Genomic DNA, 14,153 nt, shown 5'->3' with positions numbered 1-14,153 from the left:
ATAAGGTCATTCATTTAACACTTCTGTATGTTTCTATAGTATGTTGTATTATACCAAAATGTTCCAACTCCATTAAACCGATATGAACTAAGTTAGGGACAGCTTTCAAATATTTCACTACCCCTTTAAGTGCGAAGAAGCTTCTCCGCTGTCTCACCCCTCCTTTCCGCCGTTTAATGCAGGCTGCTCGCGCACTTTCTTTCTCAGAACCCGCCCATTCAAGGCCTCCCTGACGCATTGCAGGTGGCGGCCGACCAACCAGCTCTCACTTCCTGGGTCAGCAAGCTTAGCTAGGCTACGTCACATATAACCCCACCCCTTAATCGGCTTCGGCGAAAAAAAAAACGCCGACTCCGCCTGTTAATAAAACGACTTTAAACGAGCGCCTAGATAGAAATCGAACAGAACGGCAGACGTTCATCACACAGCAGTAGCTCAGCCAGAAAGTGACCCTTGAATTGAACTAATCTACGAATGACTTTCTCCGGTTGCTGAACAAAGCTTGTATATTTGTTGGAAGAGTGCAAGGAACCATAGCAACAGTTGCTGAGTAGTGCAACGTCTGTCAGGAACCGCGTCACACTGCGTAGTGATTTGAAAAGGGGAGTGAGTACCGCGAGGCGCGGAGCGAGAGAGGGAGTGTAACTGACGGAGGAGAAAAAAAAATAAAATCATCAACGTTTTGAGCAATATATATTTTTGCACAGCACGAACACTATGGTAAGTGTTCAAAAATGATAAATTGGAAGAGTGGCTAGGTTGTTTATATGTATTTTATCAAGGCGGAAGCTGTAGTGGTTTGCAATACATATTTGTGTTTTTATTGCAATCCCTTTGACATGATTTCTCTGGGGACTTGATTATCTTTTGTGTTTTGTTTTTTGGTTGAAATTTATTTCAGACGCGGGTAAATATTGGGGAGATCTGTGGAATGTAGTTTCTCTTTTGGGAAAGGGGTGTGAGGAAGGCGACTGCAGCTCGGTTCCATTTTAAGGGTAACTGCAGCGGTTGTCACCTTATGGCGGCGTTCCGCAGAATACAGTTACAAGGCAACTTTTCCCCCAACTGCCTACCTTTGCCTTCAGGATGCTACCGTCGTTTGAACAAGACGATAGCCAGTCTAGCCTTGCCTCTCTTGGATACCTTTTGTTTTCAAAAGCAGTTGGGGATGGCTTTGGTTATTACTTGTCAAGGAAAGCGTTTTGCATCCTTGACTGATGCCCAACTTGATTGAAATGTTCCTTGTTGGCACATGTCAAATTTGCGGGCTCGATTGAATGCCCGTTGCCTTGTATTGCGTACTGATCTGTGAGTCTATTCTTTATAATACAGATATCACTATAAAATGAAAGTTCCACTTCAGTGTATATTATAATGCAGAACTATAATAACATGGCCAAAGCTTTGTCCCTTTTTCGATGGATAATTAGTGGATTCAACGATGGGATCGCTGCTTGAAAGGAAGTGAATGACACCCCACACAGAAAGGTGCTTCATTACTTCATCGAGATGCATCTCTAGCAGCATGCTTGCGTGTCAACCCCTTGTAGACTTGCCTTGAGGTTTTTAAGGCAGTTTGCATATCTAATTGGCTAGCCTGCATGGCATTGCATCTTATTCATTTTTTTGTCAGTCTAGTTCATGTTTCAGTTGTGAAAAAGTATTATTACGTGTGCATCTTCAAAAATAAAGGTGGTTGGGTGTGTGGAATACGACTTAATACAATGGTGATTCGTTGTTTTCACCTCCTGATAACTGCTGTTGTATTGCTTTACACTTCCTGTGCTTTAGATTAGAATGCATTTGCCTGGTCAGTTTAACATTCTATTTGGGTATGCAAAAGGGGCACCTGCTATTCCTGTACTTGGAATTGAATGACTGGGCACCACCCGTCTGAATGAGGTTAGCACAGTTAACCCAATACACAGTATGTATCAAAGCTAAATTGGGTGGGGGGACACCCCCGTATATGTAGCTGCTTTGCCTGAAATTCAATCCTGCACTCTGTAGATATAAACCATATCATTGAAGCTTGTTTGAGATTGCTGTTCACTTACATCCAATGTGTTGAGAAAATCATCACAAGTAATAACTTGTATAAACGGGCATTTTTGCCTCCAAAGTTCATATAGTGGACATGACCCTAAGCTACAGGAAACTGGCGTCATAACCCTTTCGGACAAAACTTTGATAGCAGGCCTGGAAGGGTTTAATTTTATGGTTTGGGTGGGGGTGGGAATGGGCAAGCATTATGGTCTTGTGCAGAAATGATAAAAGTGATTGCTAGACATTTTCAGTTTATGCAGTAGTTAGAACATTGTACAATCTTATACTGTACTAGTGATACTGTTCTAAATAATTTTATTGGATGGTAAGAAGGCTGTTTTGCTGTGTGGTGCATGTGAAATGACATTTGAGGAAATGCCTCATTGGTTTTAGATGTTCTAATTTAAACCGTCATTGTTGCACTTCTTAAATAATCGTTGTTAATATTATGCTGTCATTTTGTTTTGGAAAGTTTACTGTCTTTATTCATCTAAAAGTTGCTTTGAAAAGTTTTGAAATTAAACATTAGTATTTGCTTTCCTAAATTAAAATAAATATTCAGGAATACTAAAAACAATAAAACGTGGAACATATACATCAAGGGTAAAAGAAAGTTTAGTTTTAAAGGTTAATCAATGGTTGGTTAAACCCCAAAGAAATTATTGTTAGCAGTATAGAAGAGTTACTTTTATAAAGGGACACAGTGGTCTTCCATGCTTTGACATACTTTAACTTCTTCCCCCCCCAGGCTGACCAGTTAACAGAAGAACAAATTGCTGGTAAGAATTATTAATAGTTTCAGTACAATTTCAATCAAACTTCTTAAATTATCTTATTCTTTTCTTTGTATTATTAATAGCACCATAATAATCTAATGAAGTCCTACCGCTTGGGTTTTTCTTTTCTGTTCTCAAAGTTTCACTGCAGTGCAGTAAGATGACTCCCAATAGAATGTATTTAATTATATTTTGCCAGGAAAAATCCAAGAGCCAACAGAGGCCTGTGCTCTCTTGATTTGGCTCCTAATGAGTACCCTTGTGTAAAGTGAAGCAGGTTTAATGCGGTTTGGCAAGAAGTTGGTTTCTAATACAACTGTGATGATCACTTGTTTAGTCTTGCAGGAAAGAGTCAAGTATGGGAGTTTCTTTAATTATTCTGTACATGTATAAAAAAGTTTGTCTCCGTATATGTTATGTTTAAGATAGTTGCTTCTTCATTTTAATTTTTTTTTTTTGTGCTTGTCATGGCCAATTTAGCTAGCTGTGTACCGTTTCAAAAATCCTTTTGATCTATGATATATTATTGCATCAGTAAATATGATCAATTTCTCATATGTTAATACAACTTACAACCCAATATGTTAAATTTGGAGCTGTATCTGAGCGTTTTTTTTTTTCTTTCTAAAAATCTGAATGGCTTTTAAATGAAGACAGTAATTTTTCACATTAAGATATAAAGGTCACTAATGTGTTATTTAATCAGTGTGGTTTTATTATTGACCCAGCATGGGATTTGTCAGCTTTTGTATTTTTTTGCAGTATGGTCTTATTATTTATACTTTGCAATGGTGGCACATTTCAAAGATATATTGATTTTTTTTTTTCTTTTCCCCCTCAGAGTTCAAGGAGGCCTTTTCCCTTTTTGACAAGGATGGCGATGGCACTATTACTACAAAAGAGCTGGGTACGGTGATGAGATCACTTGGGCAGAATCCAACTGAAGCTGAACTACAGGATATGATCAATGAGGTGGATGCTGATGGTAAGATACCAGTTTTCCATATTTTTGTGTTCTGGTGTAATTTCAGACATGGGGCGTGGATGTGAGCAACCTTTATTTTGTGTGTATCTTGAAAGAAATCTGGCTTGATATGATAGCTGTTTAAAGCATGTGTTTTGTTTTTTTTGATGGTATACTCGGTGTGTTTCAATATCTGATTTCATTTTCATGACTTTTTTTTTTTTTTTTTGGGCATAATATTTACAAGTGTGGGATTTTTTGTACTGTTAATGAAAGTTTAACATTTCAGTTATCCTGCTTTTGTATTTAACTTACACAAACAAAATAAACTGTAGAATATTTATGTTAAGGACTTTAGTTGGTCTTACTGGTTGTTTGAATAATCTGAATAAGGCAAATCATTTTTTTTGTACCTGAATACACATTTGCCATAGTGCACCTTTATAAATTTCATTTATTTTATATTTTTAAATGTGATTATTAAGTGAGGTTTCTTATTTGACAGTACTCTTGTATTTTATAGCATACTAAATGTTTATGGTAAGAAGGCAATTTAGGAGACCAGTGCCTGTCCTGGCAGCGTTGGGCACAAAGCAGTAAACCACACTTGGACAGGGTGCACTCCTGCAGAAACTCACAAAAGTGACAAAATTATAGAGTAACACAATTCTTCAGTGATGTTCAAGTTCTGCTTCCCTCCCACTTCGGGAGACAAAGCAAACATCACATGGATATTGATAAGGCACGGGATGCTGATTATTTGAAACTGAATCACTACCTGTTAGGGTTTGTCATGATACCAAAGTTTAATATGATAAAAATTAAACTTATTGAAATTTACTGCCATTTCAATACCCAATGTAGGTCAATAAATATATAAATTCCAGTTCTTTATACACTAAAATTCAAGTAGTGCAATCTTTTGTAAAAGGTAAGAATAAAGTTCTGTAAACAATAACAAGTAAATAAGTTTAATCCAGTTTTTTTTCCAGTCGATCGATTTGAAATACTGTTACCGAGGTAGGACAATGAATTGTTAATTGAATAACAAAACAAAGATTAACTAAACATTACAGACAATGTGCTTTTTTTGGGCTGCAAATATGCCTTGATGTACTAAATACATGCTCTGAAGCTGTGCCATCCATCTTTGTCCAATTGTATTATAGTGGGAAAAGCCAAAAATACAGTTACATTTTAGCAGGTTTATACCCCTTTCTCTGTACCCAAGGTTCTCGCTTATGAAACGAATGTGCAAACAGGTTTGATTATATGTGAAAATCAATATACAGACTGGGATTTACAAAATGGAAATTTGTATGAAAATGTTCTTATGATTATGCAATTGAAAAATAATGCATCCCATATATTATTATGGACAGAAATTTTGTAAGAGTAAGGAGCCATGGCCTCATTTGCTCTACTGGTGGACTTCACAAATGGCTCAGATCAGTCATTCAGAATAGTGGCCCATGAAGTGTTATTAATTACAAAGAGCCAACCTCCAGTACCTCTAACAGTAGTTACAATCCATCCTTGAGAGTTCTACTATGTGCATGCAGTTTAATCATTTGGAAGTGCACATATCTCTGCATATGTTCCTTGCAAAAGGCATATTCCTAAGAGAATTTTTTAAACTGACTGGGAGTATCGCCTCTTACTCTCCATTAAAACTTGTCTTGTATCATGAAAGCTATCATTTGCCTTTCTTGGCAGTTCATCAGTTTTCCCCCATGATGAAAGAAATCAAGGTCCAAATAAGAAGGTGTGTGAACAGAAGACTGGATTCCTAGCTGTGAATGGTACAGTTGACTGTACCTATATTGGCTACATGTACCTTGCAGTGAATCAGAGCAACTGTGTAAAATGGAAACTCCAACATACAATAAACATTCAGATTAAACTGGTGTTCCACTTGCCTTTTTAGCAGAGTCGATCATAGTAATGCTAAGCCATTTATAAGGGATTATATTATTCCATATATGGCTATTTTACAATGCTCTTTTGAAATAATGTGCTTATTCACATTCATGCAAATTCTAAGTTGGTTTACCAATCATCAATCGGGTGTTAGTGGGAAGGAGTTAGGAACATGTATTCCTGCATATGGTTGTTTTATAAGTCTTTCATCAGTTCCTTTAGGAAAATATCTTATATTCAAACTTGGGATCATTTTGTGTATGTTTTTATAATTGAGGCCTAAATCTTCTAGATACAATTAGAAAACTATGTGACTTCAAGGAATACTGCTCATGGTAACCCCCAATCTTTTTTTAAAATGATTCTATAAAGATTGTCTTAAAACTGTGTTTTACTTGTGTATTTCTTTTTTTTTGTATGTTTTATTAATTGGATGATGCAAAGTGGAAGATTATAGCTACTAACTGACATTTACTTTTTAATGGATAGGAAATGGAACAATTGATTTCCCGGAGTTTCTCACAATGATGGCAAGAAAAATGAAAGACACAGATAGTGAAGAAGAAATTAGGGAAGCTTTCAGAGTCTTTGACAAGGTTGGTTTTCATAGTTCACATTACAGATATGTACCCATTGAACTATTTCAGGAATGCTGTTCAGATTTCACTGTATTCGTGTTGTGTGATTGTATTTGTAAGTCCTCATGTAGAAGTTTTAAAGTGGAGCTGCTTAGAGCTTTACATATTACATTAAGGCTATCTTTATGAAGTGGTCAAAATTTCATTACTCCAGTTTAGAATCCTAATTGATTTTCTGACAGAATCATTTAGTTAACATTTCACAGTGGTTTGTTTTCATAAAGAATACACTTTTTTGGTTTTCAACAGAAAAACATTTTTAAACAGTCTACTGTTTATAGTCAGTGCCAACAGCCAAACCAGTGCTCAGAAATTCATGAAAGGTGGCATACATATTTACAACTTTATAGAGAAATGCTTTGAGCTTTTGAAGTTCAGCATTTTCAAATGCATTAGTGGCATTGCAATTTTTGTGTTTTTTTTTTTTTTCCCCCCCATATGATGTAGTTGTGTTATAAATATGGAGAATTCTAGTTACATCAGATTTTTTTTCTTTCTTTTTTAAAAATGTAATGATTGTTACAGCTTAGGTAAGTCCATATCCTTTTGGTTTTTCCACCCAATGTGCTTCAAGAGTATTCATTCATCTGGAAGCAACTTAGTTTTGAAAGAGTACCTACTGGTAGTTGTTCATGAAATTAGCGGCCGATGTTTACATTGATAAATCATGAATATAATTATATACTGTATTATAAAAGTTTCTTGCTGTTACATGCAGGTTTATATGTGCACAAGTTCGATCTTATCCTGCGTATCCTTTTGCAAAGGTTTCTGCAAGCTTTTAAGCAAGGTCCTCTGCAATTGCCTTATAGTGGTCAAAATTGTAACATTTTTAATTTGATAGCAATGCAGGTGGATGTATAGGTTCAAATTAAAAGCTTCTAAAATGTTTAGTAATGTAAAATTTGATTTATAAAGCTGTTTTAGAACTTGGACAACAAACTTTCTCATGCTGCTGATTTGCATGCACTACCTGAATTAGAAATTAAGCCCTATGTAGTGCTCATGACTAGATCTAAACTGACAAGTGTCCCAATTAGGTGTCTATTATTTTGGCTGTGTGTACTCTACCAAAACAGTGATTCTTGATTCATGCCGTAGCCAGTTAAATCCACTCAATGAAAATTCATACTGTGATGGGTGTATATTTGAATAACAGAGATCACTGTGGTTGCCTTTTGCACTGCCCCACAGAGGAGGCTATAGGGGCAAGAATATGGTGCCTTTATTAACCAGATGTTTAAATGGGTACAAATGCACTAAAGTGCAAAAAAATAGAACACATCCTTGTGTAGCAGGTTTTGAAACATTGTTTATCTTGTGACGTCCTGTGTATCTTTTGAACCTGCCTTCTGTTTCCCTTGCCAGTTTAATGACTGCCCCACTGCTCTTCCAACTCCTGAGCTCATTTAACCTCTGACATGAAAGCCACTGTTAAAGCTTACTTCACTTCTGTTGAAAAGCAGGAAGTGCTTCTGAGGTAGACTTTCCATTCGATTCAGGGAAAAAGTGCTTTAATGCTCTGTAGTAATCCCTGCACTCTTAAGACCTCCATTACCCTGGTGGTTTACACCTCTTATAAGCCTTCAGTAAAATGAAGCAAAACATTATGTGAAAATATTCTTGCAATTCTGAATATGTGGTGTTTCTCAGGAAAATGAAATTTTTGTTTTTGGCTTTTTAAAAAAAAAAAGTTACCTGCCTAGGCAAGTAAAAGTGTAGTCTATTTCAGACTTCAGTACTTGCATTAGCAGTATTTGTGTAAACATACACCGATTCTCTAAGTTTGTCCAGTCTTTGTCCTTCAGATTTCAAGGGATCTACAGGCTGAAAAGAACATCAAGAGTAATCTTTGATATAATTTCCCTTTTCTGAAAAAATCTGTATCATGTATTTTTTTAGCCCAATGTTTAAATTGGATGTGTGTTATTGAAAAGTAATTTCTTAAATGGGTATTCTGGTTTTCTTTTCACATCTCAAGATATGCATGTTTGGTTAATTGAAGACTCCTTTCCCTTGCGTGGTTATGAAGGATGTGTGTACTCTCTGATCAAATTGTACCCTCTGATAGAATAGCACTTTGTTCAGGGATTGTTTCTGCCTTACCACTAATGCTGTCTGAATAGGCCCCATCCCTCGTGGTCCTGAATAGGACAAAGTGTGTATGTAGAATGAATGAATGGAATCACTTGTAACTAAAACACTGGCTTATTTTTGCTGTTACCTTTATTAGTGTATTCAAAGTAAATGTTGTTTTGGATGTTGTTGCATCAGATGCCATTAAGGGTGTTTGAAATGATCCTTGTACCTCTCTGTATTTCATATATTTACTACTTATTTTATTGTAGGATGGAAATGGCTACATTAGTGCAGCAGAGCTGCGCCACGTCATGACCAATTTGGGGGAGAAGCTAACAGATGAAGAAGTGGATGAAATGATCAGAGAAGCAGATATAGATGGCGATGGACAGGTCAACTATGAAGGTCAGTTATGCCCAATCTGTCATTATTGTCTTGGATATATTCTGGACACCTTATGGTTTAACTTATATTTTCTGGGCTGATGTAGGGGTAGGACACATCAATTTTTATGACAGTTGTAATTGCCATTATTAATATCTGTACAAATTGATGATGTTTTAATTATATACTCCTCCAAGACATTTTTTAAAGATTAGCTTTATTCTTTCTATGCATTTTTTAAAAGTCTTTTATTTAGGGTTCTGTTGAATCACTGCAAAAAAACTATGCAACTGTAGGCCATAAAACAGACCCATCTCAACAGAGTGACTGAAAGGGTTAGTCTCTTGTAGCTCAAGTCTTCAGTCAAAGAGACTTTGTGCTCTCATCCGAGCCATGGAGGTAGCTAATATCTGATCTCTGCTAAAATAATTTTCCCAGAACAAGGATCCCTTCTTTGAGTTTCTTGGGCCAAAGTAGGACATTCTTTGCCACAGAGAAATGTCTGCAATCGGTGATATATAATAAATGACAAAGAAACCTCTAGCAGTTTTCTAGGGCTATATTAAATTAAAAACTATTTGGTATGATATATATGTACAGACCATTCTGAACCAGTAAGTGCATAATTAAAATGTTTTGTCAAGTTGCTGAATACCTTTTTTAGATGTGGTTTTGTCTGTTCTCCATGAAATAGTCTGTCCGCCATGAAATAAAGAAATTGATTATGATCTGTTCCATCAAAGAATACAGTTTCTTTGAAAATAGGCAAATCTGTAGTTGCCCTTTTGGATGTTTATGGGATTCTTGACATTATTATGAACCAATTAGCAGAACGTGACTGGAAATTGAGTGCTTTTAAAATGGAGAACGTAACACTACTTCATACTAAAGTACAGATGAAGTGGCCGGTGTGTTTTGTTTTTTTTTTTAGATCCTATAATCAATGGTTGATCTGCAACAAGCCATCCCAGTTTGTTGTGGTTTTTAGACATTAAAGGGAAAAGGCCACAGGTTATTCAGACAGTGGACTTAATGTTGTTGGATTGCTCTAGAAAAAAAACTTGTATTCTCTTGATTTTTAAGATGAATTGACCAACTGCTACCCTGAATTAGATAAAGTGGAATTGAAAATATGTTAGATTAAGAAGATATTTAATTGTAAAACCAAAAATTCTTAATGCTTTATGCATGTAGTAAATCTTGGAGGGTAAACGTTTTTCATATTTATTCTCTTTTAGACAGAAACTGTAAAAGTAGAAGTAATGTGAATTGAGGTGATCTGCGTATTTTTCACCAAGCAGCATAATGTCCACTGATATAAAATGACTTGTAAGGTTAGGGCTTACTTTTTACATTTAGCTTCACACATGTAACTACTGCTGGTAGCCTTACAATGGACGTCCCCAGACCAGCTTGACCATGTGTACCGGCATAACTGTTTTTTTTTTTTTTGTTTTTTTTTTAAATCGGGCTGCCTTGGATTTGTCTATAGCTAATTTAATAAGCTTCTTTCATTACTAGTTTAAATGGGTGGCCGTCAGCCTTAAAGAGAAGCTTTTTTTTTTTTTGAGGTTTCATGTTAGTACTGTATTTTGTTTTATGTTTGTACTTTGGGATGTGGGAATAGTAAGGGTAAATTTTAAAGATCTTGGTAATCTATTATGTCTTTGTAGTAATCTTTCTTCTCTGCCTTTTTATTTGAACGAACATTAATTTCTATATTAATGTAAAGAAAATACTGGATCACAAAAATTAGCTGTTTTGGAATAAATTTGTTTGTATTGGCCATTATGTTTTAAAAACAATAGGGTCTTACTCATAATTTTTTTTTTTTGTTTTTTCCCCTCCAGAGTTTGTACAGATGATGACTGCAAAGTGAAATGGCTTCAAACTGTCCCCAGTTTGCATTGTAAAAATTAAAAAAACAAAAAAAAAAACAAAAAAACTTTGGCTTTCATCAGCTTGCCCCTTTATTTTATGTCTTCTAGTTTCTTTTTTCCCTTTTTCTTTTCTTTTTTTCCCTCTTCTTTACTCTTCAGTGATTTATTGCTGCTCTCTCCTGGCCTGTGTAGCTGTGTTACAACTAACCCCTTTCAGCATGCCATTGTCACAAGTGTTTGGCTGTGAAATTAAAAAGAGAAAAACATTTGACGTCACAAGAAGATATGCATGCTTCCCTCATCCTACAGAATATACTTCTTGTGGAAATATTGTCTTGCAATGAAGATAGTTGTAACTTGCCATGCAGGGATAGAAATCAAATGCTGATTTTTATGGCCTCAGATGGACATCTCTTTGGTTGAAAGCCTTTGGAATTGTTTGCTTCATTACTGACTTATTTGTGGAGTGGCTTACCTACAGACCATAGCCACGGAAAAAGGCGTCTGGTACACAGATAAATAACTGAATGTTTGTATGTGTATACGTTTTGGTGGTATCACTGAAGCAACACTTAAGATTTGATCAAAGTGCATCAGCAGTTCAACTCGTGAATGGCAATAGTTTTAAATATTATTGTCTTAAAGATTTATGTGAATTTGACAATATTATGTTACCTTGTTGCATGCCAAATACCAAATTTAAAAATAAATGCAAAGAGTGCTTCTTTGCTGCTGTTTGTTTTCCAGGTGATGCAGTTGAAATAATGTACCTTGCCATGAGAATCAGGGTGGTTTTTGTAATAAAATGGTCTTAAATTTCCATCCCTGCAGCAATATTATTAAAATATGTACTTAACTGCAACAAAATTCTGCAGATGTAATCATAATGTATACAAACTGTTTACTATAGCAGACTGCATCTATTTACACAGTTGCCTTCTTGTATTTGTACTTGCTACTTTTTTATTTTTTATTTTATTTTATTTTTTACTTTAGTTTTTATTTTGATATTGTGAGCGTGTTGATTTCTATATATTCCTAGCAGCTTTATTCTTTCCCTTATACCTGTAACTTAACCCATTCTTCCAACCATCTTCCTTTGTCACTCAGTCCACATTGGTTTCTGAGACAGAGGAGGGACAAAAATGCTTCAACTCCATTCCAGTTTTCTGTACTGTTTTGTTCTCAATAAACTTGACGTGTTTTTAACACTTTTGCCTAAGTGGTTTTTATTGAATGAGCTTGTGGCTGTGGTGTATTTTAAGTTTTTGGAAATGGTTTATTGAGGTATAAGGTAAAAAATATGCATACAAGATGGTAGGTACTACATGCATTTTTACCTTGATATGTCACATTGTTTAATTTTTGCTTGTGTTATTCTTGTGTAGAAGCATTTATTTATACAAGTATCTGATTTAATGCATTGTTATAACTTTTAACTCTGCATCCAAGGATCTGAGATGGTCATTTTTAAAATCAAATCTTGTAACACCCAAAAATGGATTATTAGGCTGGGTTTTAAATGATGTATTAGCTACTTAAATAGTCAGAGGTATTTAATTGGCTTAAGTATCGCTAAAATCGTAATGATTTAAGTGTACATGGTGTTGCCTGCTGAATTAAATACATTTACTTTGGTCTAAAAGATAGCTGTTTAATGTCCTGCTGTAAGTTATGCATTCTCTTATAAAGCACAAGCACGCTAATCACCATTTATATAGTGCATACTTTACTGTGATTTCTTTTCGATCATGCTAAATTGACCACCCTCAGTGATGCTGCAGAAATGGCATATCTGTCTGCTTAATCCAATTTAGTCATGCTGTAGCAGCAACCAATGTCTTTTCTGCAATTTTTTTTTTTGCTTCTTGCATCATGTCCTGTCACAATTTATATGCTTAATAAAGGTAGAAATACATTAACAGTAAAGCTGTAACATGTAATGGAGACCAAAACATATGCTGGGTTTTGACATTGCTTACATTTTTTCCATGTTGACATGGCAAATAACACTCACTATAAGGTGAATGCCTTAAAAGTATGACAAAGATATAATCCTTGGTATGTGTGCAATAATTTAAAGGAACATATTATTAATGGTCTGTCACTTGGATGTTAGACTGTCAAGCAGATATTTTACAGGTCTTAACTAAAATTAGCATAGGGAATGGTTTTGAGTGAATCTATATGATAAGAGAGTGCATACCTCACCAAAATGTGTCCAACATGAACTTGGATACCAGTAATAAAACGCCTATATGGATTTAGGACATTTTTGAAAGTATGCAAAAGGACTACCTGTTTTTCCCCATATTCAAATTAAACATTCAGGTCTTCATTATTTACTCACGAATACTAGAACAACTAAAATTTAATTCATAATTTTCTGTTCAACTGAATCCTGCAAAATAACATCAAATTGAATTATGAAGCTTTCCAAAAAGTACTAAAATCTAAAACATTACTTTGAGACCTATTCCATACATTTTATTTGAAGACAAAATTTCTAATAGTAGAAAAAGAGTACCCATAACAGTTTTCCTTTTGCATTATCATGTGCCTTTTGGATATACTGGTGCAGCTCAATAAATTAGAATATCATCAAAAAGTTAAGTTCAGTAATTCAATTCAAAAAGTAAAACTCATACAGGTTCATTACACACAGAGTGATACATTTCAAGTGTTTGTTTCTTGTCATTTTACTGGTTATGGCCTACAAGTAATGAAAACTCAAATTCAGTATCTGAGAAAATTAGAATATTACATAAGACCAATAAAAAAAAATACAGAGATGTTGGCCTACTGAAAAGTATGTCCATGTACACACTCAATACTTGGTGGGGGCTCCTTTTACATGAATTATAGCATCAATACTGCATGGCATGGAGATGATCAGCCTGTAGCACTGCTGAGGTGTTATGGAAGCCCAGGATGCTTTGATAGCGGCTTTCAGCTTATCTGCATTGTTGGATCTGGTGTCTCTCATCTTCCCTTTGATGGGTTTAGGTCAGGCGAGTTTGCTGGCCAATCAAGCACAGTGATACCATGGTCATTAAACCAGGTATTGGTACTTTTGGCAGCTTGTCAACAGAGGGAAGCATAAAGTGCTCTAAAATGTCCTGGTTGATGGCTATGCTGACTTTGGACTTTACAAAACACAGTGGACCAACACCAGCAGACGACATGGCTCCCCAAAGCATCACTGACTGTGGAAACTTCACACTGGACCTCAAGCCACTTGGATTCTGTGCCTCTCCACTGTTTTTCTAGACTGTGGACCTTGATTTCCAAATAAAATGCAAAATTTACTTTCTATCTGAAAAGAGGACTTTGGACCACTGAGCAACAGTCCAGTCTGTTTTTTTTTTTTACTTCTCTCAGGCAAGATGCTTCTGATGTTGTCTTTGGTTCAGGAGTGGCTTGACACAAAGAATGCGACAGTTGTACTCCTCGTGTATCTTCACCA

At 35.5% G+C, this 14,153-nt stretch overlaps 1 protein-coding gene across 1 annotated transcript; it reads left to right on the top strand.

Annotated features, from left to right (window-relative positions):
• Positions 1-356: 356 nt before the first annotated feature.
• calm3b (calmodulin 3b (phosphorylase kinase, delta)) lies at positions 357-11,898 on the top strand. Its single transcript, XM_039769371.1, has 6 exons — positions 357-720; positions 2,795-2,825; positions 3,664-3,807; positions 6,196-6,302; positions 8,693-8,828; positions 10,658-11,898. The coding sequence occupies exons 1-6, from the start codon at positions 718-720 to the stop codon at positions 10,684-10,686; spliced, it is 450 nt and encodes a 149-aa protein (XP_039625305.1). The 5' UTR covers positions 357-717; the 3' UTR covers positions 10,687-11,898.
• The last annotated feature ends 2,255 nt before the right edge of the window (positions 11,899-14,153 follow it).

The sequence above is a fragment of the Polypterus senegalus genome, chromosome 11, assembly GCF_016835505.1.
Source record: "Polypterus senegalus isolate Bchr_013 chromosome 11, ASM1683550v1, whole genome shotgun sequence".
NCBI lineage: Eukaryota > Metazoa > Chordata > Cladistia > Polypteriformes > Polypteridae > Polypterus > Polypterus senegalus.
This window is presented reverse-complemented; position numbering and strand designations above follow the sequence as displayed.